We start from the raw sequence: 20,980 nt of genomic DNA, 5'->3' as shown, positions 1-20,980 counted from the left end.
AGAGGTTTTGACCTTGAAAACATTGAGTCACCTCCCCTACTACCCCTATTACCAGGGGTTGAGTAATTGACATATATTTTCTCTGGACTTTAACCATGCCAGGAGTTGAAGAAACGGTAAAGCTTACCATTCCCCATCTGGAATCCCATGGGTCCCAGATACAGAGGGAAAGGGCCCCATCTCATTGACAGGGGGAATCAAGAGTAGCAATGCACATGTAGCGAATGGTATTGACAAGACAGTATGGCAGCCTCCACATCTGTCTGCCCACTCTTGACAAGACAGTATGGCAGCCTCCACATCTGTCTGCCCACTCTTGACAAGACAGTATGGCAGCCTCCCCATCTGTCTGCCCACTCTTGACAAGACAGTATGGCAGCCTCTACATCTGTCTGCCCACTCTTGACAAGACAGTATGGGCAGCCCCCCATCTGTCTGCCCACTCTTGACAATAGCTTCCTGTCTGCTCATAGAGGAGGCAAGTGAAAAGGTCAGGAAATGAAGGAGAGGTGGACACAGCAATGACAGGTATTCTAATTGGCTCCTGACAGCCTACCATGAACAATTTCCCAGCCCTATATGGAGGCGGCTGTTTGTTGTGAGGGTTTCTTGAACCTCGAATCTCATGTAAGAGCTGCCCTAGACAGAATCGGACAAGCGGGAAAGGAGGAAGTCTGTGTCCAAGCCAGTAGAGACAAGCATGGCTGCGGGATACAGGCTTGTTCTGAACCTGGAGACAGGGTGGTTGATCTCAGGGTCCTCTTGGGGTTGATGTGTAGGAAGGGAAACTGTCTTGAGGAGGAGGAAAGCGCTTGAGGGGGGATAAGTGAATTCATGAGGGAGACCTCAAGCTCAGTGGCTGTGGGGGTTACAAGAATTACTGTAAAGGGGCCCTGCCATCTCTAGGAAAGGGGTGAGGGACGTTGGTCCCGAGTGCAGAGAAGGACCTGATCCTGATGTTGACTGGGGACAGACAGGAGTTGGTCCACGGCCAGGGTAGGCATTGGTCAGTAGACTGCCACAGGAGGGAGCGGGGATGACAGAGTAAGGGAATGAGTAGGTGATCAGAGAGAGGCAAGGGTGTGGGTGAAAAGCCAGGGGTCAGAACCGGCCATTTGTACACGAGCTCAAATGGCAAGATGGAAAGAGGTCACTTGGAGAGCCCACAGCCTGGGAAGGGCCAGTGGCAGGATCTCATCCAATCTAAGTGAGGGTCCTGTGACAGTCTGACCAGGGTGTTTTCTAAGGAGTGGCTAGTTAGTTCTACCTTTCCTGAGAGCTGGGGATGGTGTTAAGATATGGAAATACCAAGGGATGTTGGGGGCTTTAGATATGGTTTGGGAAACTAGGAGACAAATTCAGGACCATTGTCTGACTGGAGGGAGGTGGGGATTCAGAGTGGGAAATGTCCGAACCCTTTTGTCGGTGGTGGGGAATGCCTCTACCCACCCTGGAGTACATCCACCAAGACCTGAAGGTACCTGACACATTTGACTGTGGGCATATGTTAGCAAATATTAGTTATGATCACAGCACTAGGGGAATAAAAGCAGGAAGATCACAAGTTCAAGGTTATTGTCGGCTATACAGTGAGTTTGAGACCAGTCTAGATTAGACATCATTGCTGCGATGCAGCTGACTACACTGTTGCTGGAGAAACATGGCGAACTTTAGGACTCTGAACCAGAAAAGTGGTTGAATGCTGTAAGTGAGGCTTAAAGGTTCATCCTAGTAGGAGCTAGGAAAACAGTACAACCAAGGGAAGTCTGAACTACATAGGCCAGCTCAAGGGGTTCTAGGGAGAAACAATATTAATATTATGCATATTCACAATGAAAAGAGCAAGCAGGGCAAAAAGAAATACAAAACACAGTTTGAGGAGAAAAAAGCAGGAGAAACAACGTTGGAGCCAAGTCCTATGCTCAAGGAGATAGGAAGAAAAGATTCAAGAAGAAAAGTCTGATTCTAAATGGAATAAAGGGAGAGGTGACCTGAGGGCTAAGATTTACCCAGTCAAGCTTCCAGCTTGTGAGAAGTAAAGCTTACGCAGCAAGGGAAACCATCAATAAGTCGAAGCTTATGCAGAAGAGGAAACCATCAATAAGTCGAAGCTTATGCAAATGTAAGTCTTGAAGGGGCTGTGTTTCAGTTCCAGCAAGCAGCAAATCTTGACAGCTTGGGCCAATGGTTCTGGCTTTAAGAATACAGAAGGAAAGTTGTCTTTTTCTCTGTGGATGAAAGCCACGGAAGCCAGGTGTGCGGCAAGGGAGTCACTACACGGAGTTTTCTTCTTGCTTTGATGATTTTGTCAAAAACAATGTATCAGTGCAAGAGATAATCCAAGTTCAGAAAATCAAGGTTGAATTCCCAGCACCTACACTGTGGCTCACAACCACTTGTAACTCTAGCTCCTAGGAAATCTAATATCCTCTCCTGGCCTCCAAGAGCACAAACATGATGTGCATACATGCATACAAATAAAATACCCATACATATAAAATGAAAATAAAGGAAAAAGTTTAAAACAAAACAATATACCTAAAAATCTTCACACAGATCAGCTACAATGTCATTAGAGTCATGTTACATATAAGTCTATCTAGAATTGATTCTGTAAAAGTACCCTGCAATCTCTTGGGAAATGAACAGTCTCTTACAAAAAAAAATAAATAAACCAGAGAAAATTCTAATGTAGCTCTAATCCATTCTCTAAAATCCCTACTAGAAGGGCTGGTAGTGGTGGTACATAACTGTAATCCCTGTACTCTACAGGTAGAGGCAAAGGCAGGCAGATCAGCCTGACCTACACAGCCAGTTCTAGGGCAGCTGGAACTACATAAAGAAACCCTGCCTCATAAAAATATATTATGTAAATAAAGACTTCACTAGAAATAATGAGTTTTGTCAATGATCAACACTGAACCAGAGCTGGGCATCATGGTGCACATCTATAATCCTAGCACTTGGAAGAGGCAGGAGAATCAAGAGTTCAAGTCCTCCGTGGCTACACACTAGTTCCAGGTTCGCCTGGGCTATAACACCCTGTCTCAACCATCTGCCCCAAATAAGATAAAACAAACAGACAAACAACAGCAAAGGTTGGGAACAGTGAATGACCTTGGACTAAGTGATTTAAAGTTCTAAACCCATAGGACAGCAAAACTGAAAGTACAAATAAAAATGATAAAATTAAAGAGAAAAGGAAAAACAAAAACAAAATTCAAATTACTTTGAAAAATCTGATTTTATTTTCTTAATCAAAAGAAGTATATTCGTGTTAAATTTAGAATATTTAGCTTTCCACTGATCTCTCAAATACTTGCCAGATAGACACTAACAGTGCTCAGAACTGTGAAGTTAACATCCAATACCACATTTTCTAAGAAATCCCTCAAGGCATTGGTAATTTTAATTCAAAAATAAAAAAGGAACTTTAGCATTGGAATTGTAAGCGACAATGGGTTTCAAGAGCTAAAAATCAGATCCTTTAAAAAACAGAATTTTTTTTTTAGTTTTTGAAGGACTCAAACCTGACACCTCCAATAGAATACAGTATGTCCCAACTCCCAGATTATTAAATTCATTATTTCACCTTAGAATAGGAGAACTATAAAATGGAATTTCTAAATTATTACATATATAAATACATCATTTTTAACAGTCATGTTTGCTAGCAGAATTATGAAATAAAAACAAATTCTACATTCAAGGTACAAATGATAATGCTCTTTCATGTTTTGTTTAGGATTCTACCCCATTCTTTCTTGTTTTCTACCCCTGTATTTAAAACCATGCTCAAAGCCAAGAATTAACCATTTTTCTGCACTCAACAGTCACTGGTACCGGTCCTATACACAGTAGGTGTCTTGGAATGGGCCCAGGACTTCCAAGATAGGGTATCTGACGTGATTTAGGAAGGCTTAGGACTCTGAGTCATGTACCCAACACCGACCAGCCGGCACTGGCAGGTGGTTGTGTACTGAGCATGTCCAGCATGCACACAGACATCTCCTATTTGTTCAAATTGAGGTAAAACAGGCAAAAATACTTAATATCACAGAAGCTGCATAATTAAGACTAACTTCCTTTTGCTGCTGATTTTATATAAACTAATTTTAAAGTTATCTCAAAAAAATCCACTAAAAATTCTGATTTTAAGCATCCAAAAAGAAAAGAAAGAGGAAAAAAAGTCATTCTTCCAAATTTATCATTAGCAAAAAATATTTGAAATGAAGGAAAATATTTCTCCCAGAATCATGATTTTCGTATTCACTGTGATACATCTTATTATTTCATTTTTCAATGTTAGAAAGACCTCACTCACTTCTAGGTACTATCTGATATTTTTTGAGATAACAAACAATACTAACAGGACTTATAAATAGGATTTTCTGACAGGTCTGCAAACATATCCAAAATCTCAAGAACAAAAGATGGCTGGGAAGTAGCAATCATGATTAGTTTTCAGTACAAACATAGTTGACTCCTGGTAAATTTTCTATTGTTGTTGCTAAAATTTTAGTTCCAGGTCTCGTTAAAAAACAAAAACGAACTGGCAACAAGTCCCACTGTTACTGTTAATACAACAATTATAACCCACTGCCAGTAGCTGTGTGTGCTGTGTAGCTGCTTTAGTCAAGAAGCACTGAAGGGCACATAAAAGTACAACTTTCAAGAATGGTACTAAGCATCATCACCTCAATGCTTTCAAAATAAACAACAGCATTTAGAAAACACCAGCCCTTAGGAACTTTCTATCTGTAATTTGACTCAGCAAAAGCATTTTGTTTAAAATATTACTTTCTCTCTGATAGTTTAGGAAATAAACTCCCAGTTGAGATAAGGAATCAATTCCTAATCTGCATGGCAACGAAACACTAAGCTTGCTTTTTCTACCATATGGAAACAGTTCCAGGCAGACCAAAAGAAGAAGCCTACCAAGTCAGAGTACTGTAACTGAAGTTCATCTCATACCCAGAAACAGAAATCCTCAAAGCCACACCAGGAAGACCACCCATTTGTTCCACCACACAAAACCTACCCAAACATCTTAGTTCTGAGCTTACTATTCCCGAAGATGTTAGCAGGACAAGCTTCAGGGCACTCACAAAGTGAAGATGTTAGCAGGACAAGCTTCAGGGCACTCACAAAGTGAAGATGTTAGCAGGACAAGCTTCAGGGTACTCACAAAGTGGCAGCAGCTGACTGTTGAAAACTAACACTACAGAAGAAATGCCCCGAAGGACTCAGGGCTGCCCACCCATCCCTTACCACCCCCACCCAGAATATGTAAAAGCTCACGTGAAAGTTTTCTCTTATGCTAATAAAGACACACCACCTAGAGTACTAAAACTAAAACTAGCAGCATTAAAGCAATAAAGCAAAAATAGGAAGCCTACAGGAAAGAGCGAAATGCCTACTTAGAAAGGAAGAAAGCAGCAGAGACCCTTTGTCCGCAGGTGATGTTGGTAGAGGAGTGGTTGCATTAAACAACCAGAATTATCCACATTAACAATGTTTCTCCAAGACAGAGAATAAACTTGACCTTTCCAGTCAAAGGGGACAGAGAGGCCTCTTTCAGTCCTGGAGTTGAATGAGTTCAAAGACTGGCAATAAAGAAAAAAATTAAAAAGAAAGAAAAAAAACAAAAACAAAACAAAAACAGAAAAAGAATGCATTAGAGGCAGGATGGGAACAAGCCTGGCATTTATCGAACAGTAACCCCGAGCTTCTCCAGCACACGCACACCCTTTTCTTGGTACTCTTGTCGAGTCATCCAAAAGTTGTCTTTGTCCTTCATGATGTCAGCTAGGACTGCGCCACCCAGGAACACCATGTGCTTTCTGCGGGGTGGATCTTCAATTCGTATCTTAAATTTCTGAAGGAGAAAAGAGAGTAATGAGATCATGTGTGCACAATGCTCCATTTCAGGAAGACTTCTGCATGTGTATCCTTGAATCTCTCAGCAGTCTGCACAGGACAACAGCCGGGTCTGTCTCCTCAGACACAGAAACATTTAGTAATTCCTCCCAAGTTCATGATTAGACATAAGAATCCTAATTCACACCTGTTACCCAGATTAAATAAATTGTGACAACCAATCACTGTACTAATAGCCCAAGAACCAGAAGCAAGACTATAACCAGTTTGCCTCAGTTCCTGAGCAGTCTTCTTCCAGGTCAAATTGAGTCACCATGACTCTAGTTCAGTGCAACACAGTAAAATTGAACTGATTGGTCTGGGGATTGTCAGGGTGGGGCTGGGGCTGGGGAGGTGGCTATGTCAACCTGACACAAGCTGAAGTTATCTGAGAGGAGAGGGCCTCAAGTGAGAAAATGCCTCCGTAACACCTGGCTATAGGCAAACCTGTAGGGCAATTTCTTAATTAATAATTGATATGGGGCGGGGCAGACCATTGTGTGTGGAGAACCCTTGAGCTAATGGTCCTGTGTTCTACAAGAAAAAACAGGATGATGGCTGGAAGGTAGTGGCACAGGCTTTTAATTCCAGCAACTGGGAGGCAGAGGCAGGTGGATCTCTGCGAGTTAAAGGCCAGCCTGGTCTATAGAGTGAGTTCTAGGACAGCCACAGCTATTACACAGAGAAACCCTGTCTTGAAAAATCAACAAAACAAAAACAAAAACCCCAGGATAAACAACTCAATAAGCAGCACTCCTCCACTGCCTCTGCATCAGTCCCTACCTCCAGGTTTCTGCTCAGTTTGAGTTCCTGACTTGGCTTCACTCAAGAGACTGTGATTCACGGTGTGTGAGCCAAATAAACTCCTCTCCAAGCTGCTTTTGGCCATGGTGGTTTATCACAGCAAGAGTAGCCCTGAGACAGGACTGGACTCAAGGCTTCATTCACACCAGTGCATGTGGTCTACCACTGGGATCCACCCCAGACCTTCCAGCTCCTTTTTAATATGCAAAACTCAGATTCTATTGTTTTAAATTCAAGTAAAATGCACTCAAAACAAATAAGGCCACATAGGTTTGTAATAGATTGCTATGGTCCATTTTCTTTTTTCTTTTGGTTTGTTTTTGAGACAGGGCCTCACTATATAGCTCTGACTGCCCTGGAATTCACCAGGCTGGTTTCAAACTCACAGATTCTGCCTCCCAAGTGTTGGTTTAAAGACATGCGCACCACACCTGTCTGCTATGATACGCTTTCAATATGAGGCACACTTAAAGATCACCAGAGTTACAGACAAGCAGGAGGTCCCTCCCTTAGCTGGGTGGGTACCTGCTGTCTCAAAACTCTGAAAGTCCTATGCAGGTACATATGTGACCGAGCCCATGATCACAAAAAATGGGAAGTCTCAAGCTCCAAATTATTCATTAGATAAGGCTGTGTATCTTAAACCAATGAGATGGAGAAGATGGGAAGTTCCCAGCCTATGGGAGACGAGAACAGATGTGTTATCTAATTCCCAACAAGGTCGGGGCTTGTCTGGGATTTCTGTTTGGGAAGGCTCTTAAATCTTCAGAAAATGGAAGAGTTTAAGTTTTCATTACTTGGTACCACCCAGGGAGAAGTGCAGCTTACTAGTCTTTTATAAACTTGGGAAGATTTCTAAGAGCATAATAGAACAAAAACCAGTCTCTGTCCCTGGAGTCCCTGAAAACTTTTGGCACTTAAAGTTTGAACTTATAATTTTTAACTCACCGCGTACTAACAATCATGACTGTATGAGTGTTGAAATTCAAAAAATTTATTTTTAAGAAAAAGGGAACTAGGAGCTGGAGAGATGGTTCAGAAGGTAAGAACACCAACTGTTCTTCCAGAGGTCCTGAGTTCAATTCCCAGCAACCACATGGTGGCTCACACCCATCTATAATGAGATCTGGTGCCCTCTTCTGGCCTGTAGGCAGACATGGAAACTAACACTGCATACATAATAAACAAACAAACAAATATTTGTAAAAGAAAGAAAAGAAAAAGGGAACTAGTTTCTGGACTTTACCTCTGCAAGGTTATTTAAAATGTTAAGTTTACTCGTGAAGCATGAGCTGCAGGTCTAGGGGATTTCCTGTCCAGTCCACCTCTGGAGTCTGCAGTGTATCAGCTCCAGCCTGACAACTGGGCACTGTTTCTCAACCCACTAGGGAGAAGACAGACAAGCACTGGCCCGTCCTTAGCACACATTCCTGACTGACCCCTGACTGACTACCATAGAAACTATGGGAAAGGAGTGAGCCTTCTACCCCAAAGCTCAAAGATGGCACATGTGCCATCCAAGACTTTAAAAGTTAATTCTAAAAACATCTGATGACACCTTATAAAAGGACACAGTGTTGGTGATTTATGTTTATACTAAATATACTGCTATTATTTGCTTATGATACTGTGAAACAAAAATCTTCTAACTGAAAAAAACAAAAACAAGTTTTTCTAACCCAGAATTGAGAAAGAAAAACTACTGAACCAACTCAGTCTTAGAACTCCCCATTTCCCAGTTGACTCAACTTCTGGAGTCTAAGATGCTCAGAAGAAACTACCATTACACAGAAATAGTTTATATGTTGAAAAAATAATCAGAACTATATTTGAATCTGAGGCTTAGCAAAAGCACTACTGACTGTTCTTCCAGAGGACATGGGTTCAATTCCCAACAACAGCACCTACAAGGTGGCTAACAACCATCTGTAACTCCAGGGCATCTGAGACCCTGTTCTGGCCTCCACAGGCACCACAGACATACATGTAGGCAAACACCCATACACATAATAAATAATGCTAGACCCCTAGACATTTACAGACCTCTAGCTGTTTCTTTCCATACCAATCATGAAAGACTGTCAGTTTCTAGAGTCACAAATTCTACAAGAGACAATGGAACCATGAGTTCTAAATCGTTTCTGTGACATATATAAAATGTAGGTATTTATGCCATGGGAAACAACAGTGTTTCAGTTAAGTCTGAAAAGCATTCTGTTTTATTTATTCCCCCTGCCCCCCGGGGTTTCTCTGTGTAGCAGCTCTAGCTGTCCTAGAACTTGCTTTGTAGGCCAGACTGGCCGAGTTTACCTCTGCCTCCCAACTGCTGGGATTAAAGGCGCATATAACCACCAGGCCACCTCTTTTTTCCTTTCAATTTTTTAAAAGGTTAGTTACCACTCCCCTTCACCCCCAAAGACAGAGTTTAGCTATAGACTCTGGGCTGACCTTACACTCAATATCCTCTCATCTCATACTCCTACGTGTACCACTGACTTGCAAATGTTTTCATAAGGGTTAGAGTAAATGCTTGGGGCCTTTCATGTCTCTGACTACAAAGACCTCTGTGAAGCTGTAAGATAGTTATAATGTTTGACGATGAATAATGTGAACAATAATGAATATGTGAACAAATGAGCCTGGCTGTGTTTTGCTGAAATTTTTAAAATTAATTATTATTATATCTATGTGTGTATCTGCATGTGGGTATGTATATCTGACTGCAGTACCTGGAGCGGGAGTTATAGGCAGTTCTTAAAAGCCTATGGGTGTACTTGTCCTCTGCAATAGCACCTGCTTTTAATCTTTCCAGCACCTTCAAGGAAACGTCTAAGGGCTCTGGGGAGCTCATGAGGCTCTCAGAGAAGACACTGCTTCCCAGGCTGTGCTCTCAGCAGACCGCCGCTCTTACCCAGGAGGGCCTACGGCAGCCTTCCTTAACTGTGACTTCTACTACCCGCCTCTTCCCCCAACTCCACCACTCCTCTCAGTCCCTCTAGATCCCAGACATCGAGAAGTCCCTATTCTTCACTGATACACGCACACATCCCCTCTATCTTTTGTTCTCCTTTAGCTGTTACTGTGTGTTGTAAGTACGGTGTGTGTGTGAACACACACACACACGTGTACATATACAATATTTGGGAGTCAATTCTTTCCTACTAGCAGGTGTTGATTCCAGGAATAATTCCAGTCACCGCTTGTGAATTCAAGCACTGATGCACCACACGAGCCCTAGCCTCCATTTCTTTCCTTGTGGGATAAGGTGTGGGGTAGAGGCTTGAGACAGTTTCTCTGTGTAGTCCTGGCTGTCCTGGAACTTATTATGTAGACCAGGTGTCCTCGAATCTGAACAAGTCTTCTGTCTTTGCCTCCCAAATGGTGGGATTAAAGGCAGGCACCACTACTGCCTAGTGTCTCCATTTCCTTCTAAACTGAAAAAGAAAATTATTTTGTATGTATGAGTTTTGGCTGTATGCATTTATGCGTACATGCCTGGTGCTCAAGGCAGTCAGAAGGGGACACTGGATCCCCTACACCTTGAGTTATGGATGGTTGTGAACTGAACCTGGCTTTTCTGCAAGAGCAACATACGCTCTTAACCACTGAGTCATCTCTCCAGCCCTCTCCCCTTGTTTCTTTACATTATCATTGATGACTTTTTTCTCTCCTCCTTACATTCATTCACCTGGCAAAATACCAACTCAGGTAATCAACCTGAACCTGTTTTTTCAAACAGCTCAACGCGCGAGGCAGTGATGGCACACGTCTTTCATGCTGTCTGGCTGTCTATTTCCCCACTCTCTAAGAAAACCATTTTAACCACTAATTTAATTTCTACCAGCTCTTTCTCTCTCATGGCTTCCTGTCTGAACCCTCTTAGGTCCTTTTCCCCCAACTGGGCTTCTGGACTCTTAAGGGGTGAGTCAGATTCTATCATTTTTCTATTCAGAACCCTTAGGATCTCTCATCTTTACCATAGCTGAGCTGTCCTGCTTGCTGGTTTTCTGACCTCATCTCTCACCTCCTGTTTACTCTGTTCCATTCACACAGACATTCCTCCCAACTCAGACCCTCTGCACTACTCTCCTCTAGAAATACTCAGCCCTAACCTGACACAGGTCTATGAGCCAAAGGCATTTCAGAGGCCTTTTCTGGTAAGCATGAGGGAGTACATCCCCTTACCAACAACAACCGTGTTCTATCCCCCACCCCGACCCCAGCCATTTATTATTACTAGTGCTAAGTTACTCAAACTGACAGCAGCAATTTTTATTGTTTACCACTGTTTTGTTCCCATGGCCTAGATCAGCTCTTGTACAGTGCTGGAGTTCAATAAATGCTTCCTGGGCTTACAGTATGGCTTAGTACTAGACTGCTTGTTGGTGTGTGTGTGGTCCTGGGTCCAACAGCTCTGTAGACCTGAGAAGATGTGTGTGTATGTGGGGGCGGGAGGGGATCAGAGTATGCAGACTCAATTTCAGTGGGGTTTTACCAGTATATAGTGCTTTATAATCTCTTTTCCTCAAAAGTTTGCAGAATAAATGGTCACCAGAGATGGATCTTTAAATTTTCTATATAATCCAATGAAATGAGAAATGCGAATGAAATACTTAGAAAGCACTATAGTATCAGTGTCTCTATACACAGTTTCCAGAAATGGATAATATTATCTAAAATAGGTAGCTATGGATAGTTAAGACAAACCCAGAGACTAAGCCATGGTTAAAGGCCCTGGGTTACACCCATACTGCAGACAGTATACTTCACAGTCCAAAGCTAGGAAAAAGGGCATGCCAAAGAACCACCAGCAATTGTATTCTAGTGGATGGCAACAATTACCAATAACGTCCATTTCAAAAGCTGTGGTAATTCTGGGAACACAGTATGACTGGGGAGACAAGACATACAACAAATGGACAATTTCTCCTGAGGCTCTTCAAGTCTTGCAGAGGCTGACTGGATAGGAATCCATTTATAAGACTTCTTGCTCCATCTAGTGGTTGTCAAGATCCACAAGTTACTTTACAGACTATTAAACAATGGCAATAGTTACTGTAGATACTTACAGAAAGTTTTTCCACATCTCCTTTTAGAACTCGTTCTAAGTAAAGCTGTTTAAGCTCTCGTTCCAACCTCGATGGCAGGCCAGGGTACATGGTTGAGCCTCCAGAAAGCACAATGTGCTTGTAAAATTCAGATCTAGGAAGACACAGTGGGTATTTACAGTTTATTCATTTGTTTTAAATTGTTGGGGTAGGGATGCAGCTCAGCAGAGCACTTGCCCAGCAGCACAAAGCCTGTATTCCACCCTCAGCACCGCATCAACAGGGTACACTATGAGGTGGCGGAAGGAGATCAGAAGCTCAAATCTCTGCCAGATAAGACTGTCACAAATGATACAGCAAAAATAAGATATACCCAGTAGACATATGGAGGGAGGAAAAGCTCAACATCCCCATTAGCACAGGAGTGTCAACTAAGTGGCATGAGCCAGTCAGAACAGTGACTCACAGAAACTGGGGAAGGAAGGGAGAATGTACAGAAGAGGGAAGCCGTGTACACTGACAGACAACCACTGTAACAAAACACAGCTTCTAAACTGAGCTACAACCCACCCAGGGTCACGTAACTTGACAACAGTAAAAGGTTCCCTAAAGTGCAAAAACCAAAACTTAATTCAAAAGCAAACACGCAATGAATCTAGGTGTTTTGTTCGTGGCAATGCACATCCATGTTTCCTCATGCAACTTCACCACAACTTCTCAACTCACACGACTACTTTGGAGTACGCACGCAGCCAAGCCATGCAGCACCTGGGCTCAAATTTAAGACTATGATATGTTAGAAAACCATGCATTTTTATTGTATGTACAGCTTTCTGTTCTTAGGAAAACATTATAGAAAACGAAGATTATTTTTCTATCATCACTTCTTGGTATATTAAGTATAAAATCAGAATATTTTTTAGCTATATTGAGCTAGAACACTTGGCTTTAAAAAACAATGTTAGTTGGGCAGTGGTGGTGTACACCTTTAACACACTCAAGAGGCAGAGGCAGGCATATATCTCCAGGTTCAAGGCCATTCCAGTCTACACAGAGAGTTCCAGGGTAGCCAGAGGCTACACAGAGAAAACCTGTCTTAAAAAAACAAAATAGAACCAAAAATAAAGCTAGGGGCAAGAAAAATGGCTTATAGGTTGGGAGCAGTAGCTGTTTTTCCAAAGGACCAGAGTTCAACTACCAGCACCCACGTGGCAGCTCACAATTGTCTGGAATCCCAGTCCCAGGTGATCCAACACCTTCACACAGACATACATGGAGGCAAAACACTAACACACAGAAAGTAAAAATAACCAAATCATTGAAAATAACCCTAATGTATGAATTTTCACTTTTGAGTCTCATTTGAAAAAAATCATTGCTGGGCGGTGGTGACTTTAATCCCAGCACTTGGGAGGCAAAGGTAGGAGGATCTCTGTGAGTTCAAGGCCAGCCTGGTCTACAGAGTTCCAGGACAAGCCTCAAAGCTAGAGAAACTCTGTGTGTGTGTGTGTGGGGGGGGGGGGGGGGGGGATCATTAAGTGAATCTGACTGGAGATTAGTCCAGAATCTGCGATAATTTCTGAAACGGTTTAAACGCATTTCTGCCATTCTGTTGTTTCTTACAGTAGTGAGGACTGAAGCTGGTCCTCACACACTACAGGAAAGCACTCTACCTGAGACATCCTCAGCCCTGCTGTGTTTTTAATGAGACAGGATCTCACTATGTAGCCTAGGCTGGCCTCCAGCTTGCTACGTAGGCCATTCTGGACTCAAAATTGAGATCTGTCTGCCTCAGCCTGGCAAGTGCTGGGATTAAAGACATCTACCATCACATCCAGTTATCACTGATTAGATAATCAAAATTCTGGTCAGTTAAAAAACACTGGTAGTGTTCTTCATCCTACAATATCAAATATTCAGTCAAGATTTCTTCTTTTGGTGTGTGTGAGCATTTTGTTATGTGTAGGGGCAATGCTGGAGACCAAATTTGGGGTCTTGTACACACAAGGCAAGTGCTAGCCCAAGATCGACTGATTTTTCTTTCCTTCCTTCCTTTCTTCCCCCCTCCCTCCCTCTAAAGGGTCCCACATAGTCTAAGAAGAACTCTCTATGTAGCTACAGCTGGCCTTAAACAAGTGTGGAACACCATACTCAGCTTAAGATATAATTCTTTTTTAAAATAAAGATTTATTTTTACTTTATGTCTGAGTATTTTCTCTGCACATATGCATGTGTACTTCATGTGTGCCTGGTGCCTGATGAGGTCAGAAGAGGGTACCAGATCCTCTGAAACTGGAGTTACATATTGCTTTGAGCCACCATGTGGGTGCAGGGAATCAAATCTTGTTTCTCTACAAGAGTAGCAAATTCTCTTAACCACTGAGTCACCTCTCCCTCAAAGATTTAATTCTTTACATAAAAACAAACAAGCTCATTCATTTGATTAGTATGGAATTTGTTTTCATTTCTAATACACACACAAAATTTCTTCATGATTCATTATCAGTAAATGTTTACCTATATAACTATCTTATATTCCTACATACTGAGAATCATGTAAAAAATTCTCAATCAAAAAAGGGCCATAGCCAGGCATGGTGGGATGTGCCTTTAATCCCAGCACTCGGAAGGCAGAGGCAGGTAGAGTTTGAGTTTAAGGCCAGCCTAGTATACATATGAGTTCCAGGCCATCCAAAGCTGCATAGTGAAATACTCTCAGCTCCTTCCTCCAAAAAAGCAGGGATATGATGGCTATTCTTGGTTGTCAACTTGACTATATCTGGAATTAACTAAAATTCAAAAATGACAGAGCACACCTGTGAGGGGCTTTTTCTTAATTTTAAGAGGGAAGACCCACTTCTAATCCAGATCTTGAGGTGAGAACACACACCTTTGGTCTGGGCCACACCTGCTGAAAGTCTACGTAAGGGCATGGAAGAAGGGAGCTTTACTCTTTGCCTCTTGCTCTCTCCTCACTAGCAAGCCCATCCTTCACTGGCATTAGAGCCTACTTCTTCAGGATTCCAGGGTATACTGAAGACCAGCTGAGACATTGTGGACTAAACAGGCACTGGATTTTTGAACTGCAAGGCAGCCATTGTTGGATTAGCTAGAACACAGACTGTAAGCCATTCTAGTAAATCCCCTCCTATAAACAGATTCATTCTATAAGTTCTCTTACTCTAAAGAACCCTCACTAACACAGGGTGTATCATAAGTGAAAAGTTTAAGGAGCTCTAATATAAACTATAATCACCATTACAGAGAACAGTATTGAAACTCTCCCCAAAACTAAAGACAGAACTATCAAATGATTCAGCAACCTAGCAGTAAACACGTATCTCAAAGACTGAAAATCAGCATGCTGAGAAGACGCCTGAACTCCCACATTCATGCAGTTTTGTTCACAATGGTCAGGTTATGGAATCAACCTGAGTTACTATTATGGATGAGTAAATAAAAAAAGATATTTGGGGATGCTGACAAGATGGCTCAAAGGTTAAAAGCACTGGCTGCTCTTCTAGAAGTTCTGAGTCCAATTCCCAGCAACCACATGGAGGCTCACAACCATCTATAGTGAGATCTGGTGCCATCTTCTGGTGTGCAGGCAGAATATTATATACATAATAATAAATGAATCTTTTAAAAAAGTATTTGGTATATACAATGGAATGTAATTCTCCCTTTAAAAAGGAAATCTTGTAATTTGTAGCAATGTAAATAGGCCTGGAAGAAATTATGTTAAATAACGTCAGGCAGAGAAAGGCAAATACTACAGAGTCATATTTACATGGAATCTCAAAAGTCGAATTCAGTATCAGAGTACAATGATGGTTACCAGGGACAATGACCTGGTGACTGAAGCAAGATGTTGATCAAAAGAAATCCAACTTTGGTTAGATATGAGTCCCATCACACAACACACAGATTCTATTTCAAAATATATTATATATGCAAAAGTACTGGATTTTAAGTGTGATCATCACAAAAGTTGTATATACAATAAATATTAACTTAATTAAAATGTACATTCAAGACCTCATACCACACATACCATAAACAGAACTTCTGTCAATTAAAAAATAAATTTAAGCCGGGTGGTGGTGGCGCACGCCTTTAATCCCAGCACTTGGGAGGCAGAAGCAGGCGGATCTCTGTGAGTTCGAGACCAGCCTGGTCTACAAGAGCTAGTTCCAGGACAGGCTCCAAAACCACAGAGAAACCCTGTCTCAAAAAAACCAATAAATAAATAAATAAATAAATAAATAAATAAATAAATAAATAAATAAATTTAAGCTGGCATGGTGGCAGAGGCAGGAGGGTCTCTTTGAGTTCAAGGCCAGCCTATTTTCAGGGCTACACAATGAGACCCTGTCCAAAAAAGAAAACTAAACAAATACATAAATTTAAAGGTTGGATGAGATGGCTCAGTGGGGAAAGGTAAAAAACAACTCCCAAAAGTTATTCTCTGACGTCCAAGTATGTGCCATGGCACCCCCAATCCACACACATGTAGACTAAAGGAAATAAAAATGCAATAAAATTCATGCAGTGCTGTGGATCAAACCCAGGGTTTCATATATGCTAGTCAAGTACTGTAACTAAATCCAAAAAGTAGATATATACTAGGGCAAAATAGTAACTGGTAATAAAAATGAATTTAGGCAAGGCTAACAATGGATGTTGGGGCAGAGTGTGCTGAGGAAAGGGACAGATCATCAATGACTGAGCAGGATGGGTCGCCAAGGGATACTAAAGGGACAGAGCAGAGCGGGATGTTCACAGAGGTTTTTTTCTAAAGGCGTTTTATTATGTATACTGTTCTGCTGCATGTATACCTGCCGCCAGTAGAGGGCACCAAGTATCATCACTATAGATGGTTATGAGCCGCCATGTGGTTGCTAGGAATTGAACTCAGAGCCTCTGGAAGTGCAGTCAGTGCTCTTAACCTCTGAAGCATCGCTCCAGCCCTGTTCATACAGTTTCAATGTGTGTTTGTTTCCCCCCACAAGTTCTTAACTAGGAAAGGAGAAATAGACCATCAGAGGAAACAGTAAACTTCAAGTAATGCTTCAGTAAGAGCATTTATATCACCAACAACAAACATCACTTCTAGATGTTGATACCCCTAGGACACACCATATACAGAGTATTCTAATCAGAAATGCATACCTGAAAATATAAAATCAGAAAATATAAAAGCCCAAATTTAAAAAAATCTAAAATAACTAGACTGACTTTGCAAAGATGTCAATACCATGAACTGCACCAGAAAACAAGCAATGTGGAGCCATGATTGGACATGCATGAGTCTACCCTTGGTCCCTCACAGTCAGAAGGCAACTGTACAGAAACACTACAGGGACATTGTACGAAACTGAGATATGATGCTATGCACATCAATGATAAATCTCTTGTATGACATATTCAACTACATAAGTGTATCTTTTCTCAGGAATACAAACTACTAAAGAGAATTTATATATTCAGTCTGTTTTCAAATGGTCCCAAAAAAATACAATTAACACAGCAAATAAATATAACATTAATATTAGCCAAAGAGTAAAATTATAGAAAGGGCACACTTGCCACTTTTTTGTAGATTTTAAATTGTTTCAAAACACTAAGTTTAAAGTGGGGTCTGGAGAGGTGGCTCAGCAGTTAAAAGCACTTGTCCTTGTAGAGGACCTGATTTTGGTTCCCAGGACCCACACAGTAGCTCTAGTTCCAAGACACCTGATGCCATTTTCTGACCTCCATGGACACGACGTATGCACACGGTACACAACCATGCACGTAGACAAACACTCATGAACATAAAATAGAAAAAAAAAATCTTTAAAACACAGTGAGGGGTAGAGAGGTGGTTCAGTTTTAAAAACGTGGGCTGCCAAGTCTGATGAGCTTGGTCCCTGGGACCCATGTGACAGAAGGGAACCAAGATCAACCCAAGTACCATGGCATGTGTGGGCCATGTATGTACCATACATATGTGTAGATACAAATAAACAATGTAATATAACCTTCAAAGTTTAAAAACAAAATAACACCTCTCCTAAAAACACAATGAGGTCAGACAATTTGTTCATTCAAATTACATTACATTTCTTTCTTTAAAAAAAGACTGTATTCTTATTTTGAACCATGTTGAGGTATGTGTGTGTGTGTGTGTGTGCATGTGTCATATGTATGCATGAACTCAGGTCCTCTGGAAGAGCAGCAAGTGCTCTTCCTGCTGGGTTATATCTGTGGCCCATGCACTTCTTATAAATGGTGGGGAAATGCTGTCTACTGTACCTGGTATCGATGTCAGCTGCCTGGATTGTATTAAAGAGTAATTCTGCAACACCAACCCCCTCAACATTGATCAAGTGCGGCTGAAATAAAGCTTCCGGTGCTTCAAATCTTTCTCCTCCAACTTTAATAATGCGTCCATCCGGGAGCTAGAAACAGAAAATAACCCAGTGCTAGTCAGCAAAGCCCCACAACTTCCCAGCAGTCTCCACAACAGTGATTCTTTTAAATACATATATTCTGTAACCAAAATTATTAAAAGCAATAAATTTTTCTAAAGTGTTTTTTGGGTAAAACAAAGTATCTCAGATGATGATCTTATTAACACCTTACTCCATCTATTTTTTTTTTCAAATATTTATTTATTATTTATTATGTATACAATGGTCTATCTGTGTGTATGCCGAAGGCCAGAAGAGGGCACCAGACCTTATTACAGATGGTTGTGAGCCACCATGTGGTTGCTGGGAATTGAACTCAGGACCTTTGGAAGAGCAGGCAATGCTCTTAACCACTGAGCCATCTCTCCAGCCCCTCCATCTATTTTTTTAATGGTACAAAATGCTGCCAACTAGAAAATTCTTTGAGAAGCGACCGATGCATATATGTGTGACACCCAAATGTGCTGACTAGCCAGCACATTCTGATTATTCCTTGAAAAGCTAATGCAACCTGTCTTATTTCAACACAAGTGTGATTTTAAGAAGATTTTTTTTTTTAAAATAAAAAGCTGACATCAAGTACTTTTAGTAATTTTCTTTCAATAGTATGTGGCGCAAGTATCATTTTACCACCAAATAATTTCAATAAAAACAAACAAAAAGGTTTAAGAAGTTGGGCATGGGGACTGGGGGAGATGGCTCAGTGGTTAAGAGCACTGGCTGCTCTTCCAGAGAACCCAGTTTCAATTCCCAGCACCCACATGGCAGTTCACAACTGTCTGTAACTCCAGTTCCAGGGGATATGGTGCCCTCACACAGACAAAACAGCACTATATATAAAACTAAATCTTGAAAAAAAAAATTTCAAAAGACAAAACAAACAAACTAGACTCTAGCAACCTTTCTGCTTTAGCCTTAGCTAGGACTACAAGCATTCCCTGATGTACCCAGCTGCATTTTCTTATTTTTAAAGATATGAGAGAGAGAGAGAGAGAGAGAGTATGTTCTGTCTGCATGTATGCCTGTATGCCATTAGAGGGCATCAAATTATAGATGGTTATGAGCCACCATGTGGTTGCTGGGAATTGAACTCAGGACATTTGGAAGAGCAGACAGTGCTCTTAACCTCTGAGTCATCTCTCCAGCCCTCAACATTGAATTTCTTACATCTTATTCTAGCCTACATTTGCCCAAACTTGCTTCTTTCCATTTACTCATTTAGTTTGTATTGGCTTGTTTGCTTATTTTTAAAATTTATTTATTTTTATTTTATGTGCACTGGCGTTTTGCCTGCATATACATCTGTGTAAGGGTCTCAGATCTTGGAGTTACAGACAGTTGTGAGCTGCCATATGGGTGTTGGGAATTGAACCAAGGTCCTCTGGAAGAGTAGTCAGTGCTCTTAACCACTGAGTCATTGCTCCAGCCACCCCTTTTATTTAAATTTATTTATTTTTATTGTTTGCTTATTTTTAGGGACAGGGTTTCTCTGTGTAGCTTTGGCTGTCCTGGAACTCACTTTGTAGATCAGGCTGGCCTCGAACTCAGAGATCTGCCTGCCTCTGCCTCCCTGAGTGCTGAGATTAAAGGCGTGCATCACCCCTGCCCGGCTGTGCACTTGAATGTATTTTTGAAAGCTATCTCCAACTGTTTAAGGAAGGAAGGAAGACATGTCGCCGAGTCAGGATCTCACGTAGCCCAGATGACCCATGTACCCCTACCTTTCTGTCTCCACCTCCCAAGTGCTGAGATTATTTATAGGTGGGCACCACTCTGCCTGACTTTTATTGGGAGTCTAAGGCTAAACTATTGGCACAGGTGGACCTCAAACTCAGTGATACTTCAGCCCCATTTCACAATTACTCAAGTTACAGATGGGCACCACCATGTCAGGCTTTTTGGTTTTTGGGAGATGTTGGAGGAGGTGGAGGTGGTGTTAACATGTTCTTACTTTTAGTCCAGGCTGACCTCAAACTAATGCACTGATGACTCTTGTGTCCAACATAAACTATGTCTTACATTGTTAGTTCTCTCACTGTTTAACTTATACTAGTTCCTTCCAAACAATTGAGACTGAAAATTAGGATCTCTAGAAAATCTTCCTGGAAAGGTTTTGGGATGAAACTATCAGGGCAAACCTGGAGGTTATCAGAAATTATAAGGTAGGTTTTGTTGTATGTTTAGAATGGTATCTTTTGGGGAGGAGGTCTCTATATGTAACCCTGGATGGCCTGGAACTTAATATGTAGACTAGGCTGGCTTCAAATTCAAAGAGATCGTCCTGCCTCTGCTCCCCTCTCCCCCAAGAACTGGAATTAAAGGCATGTGCTACCACCGCTGGTCTCTAACAATATCCCTACCCCATCTCCCTTTTCTGTCTTTTAAGACAGGGTCTCACTATGTACCCTTGGGTGTATGTACTGTGATTAAAGGCATCACTATACCCAGCTATTCTGGATTTTTTTGGAGGCCTTATCAGGCTGGCCTCATTACTTATGGGTGCTCTAGCCTCAGACAGTATTCAAAGTGTATGTGCCACTATGCCCAGCAGAGCAAGTGCTGAGCTCTGGGATCCATGTTGGCACTACTCACAAAATATGTGCAAATGTAATGGGTTTCAAAGTAAGTCTGAAAGCAGCCTGGATTCCAGCCCAGCTGGGGTTGCAGTGAGAACCTGTCTGAGAAAAACCAAGGTATGAATATGTCCAAGATACGTTTCTTAGATTATCAGCTCCATGACATGCTACAAAATTT

At 41.6% G+C, this 20,980-nt stretch overlaps 1 protein-coding gene across 1 annotated transcript in view; it reads right to left on the bottom strand.

Annotated features, from left to right (window-relative positions):
* Nucleotides 1–3,225: 3,225 nt before the first annotated feature.
* Nucleotides 3,226–20,980, bottom strand: part of Actr2 (actin related protein 2) — a 48,698-nt gene continuing 30,943 nt past the window's right edge. The window contains exons 7-9 of the mRNA XM_057771848.1: nucleotides 18,069–18,214; nucleotides 11,793–11,925; nucleotides 3,226–5,878 (exon numbers count right to left, since the gene is read on the bottom strand). Coding sequence (XP_057627831.1) covers nucleotides 5,708–5,878; nucleotides 11,793–11,925; nucleotides 18,069–18,214 — 450 coding nt within the window. The 3' untranslated portion in view covers nucleotides 3,226–5,707. The remainder of the gene's footprint in view (nucleotides 5,879–11,792; nucleotides 11,926–18,068; nucleotides 18,215–20,980) is intronic.

This window comes from Chionomys nivalis, chromosome 6 (genome assembly GCF_950005125.1).
Source record: "Chionomys nivalis chromosome 6, mChiNiv1.1, whole genome shotgun sequence".
Classification (NCBI taxonomy): Eukaryota; Metazoa; Chordata; class Mammalia; order Rodentia; family Cricetidae; genus Chionomys; species Chionomys nivalis.
This window is presented reverse-complemented; position numbering and strand designations above follow the sequence as displayed.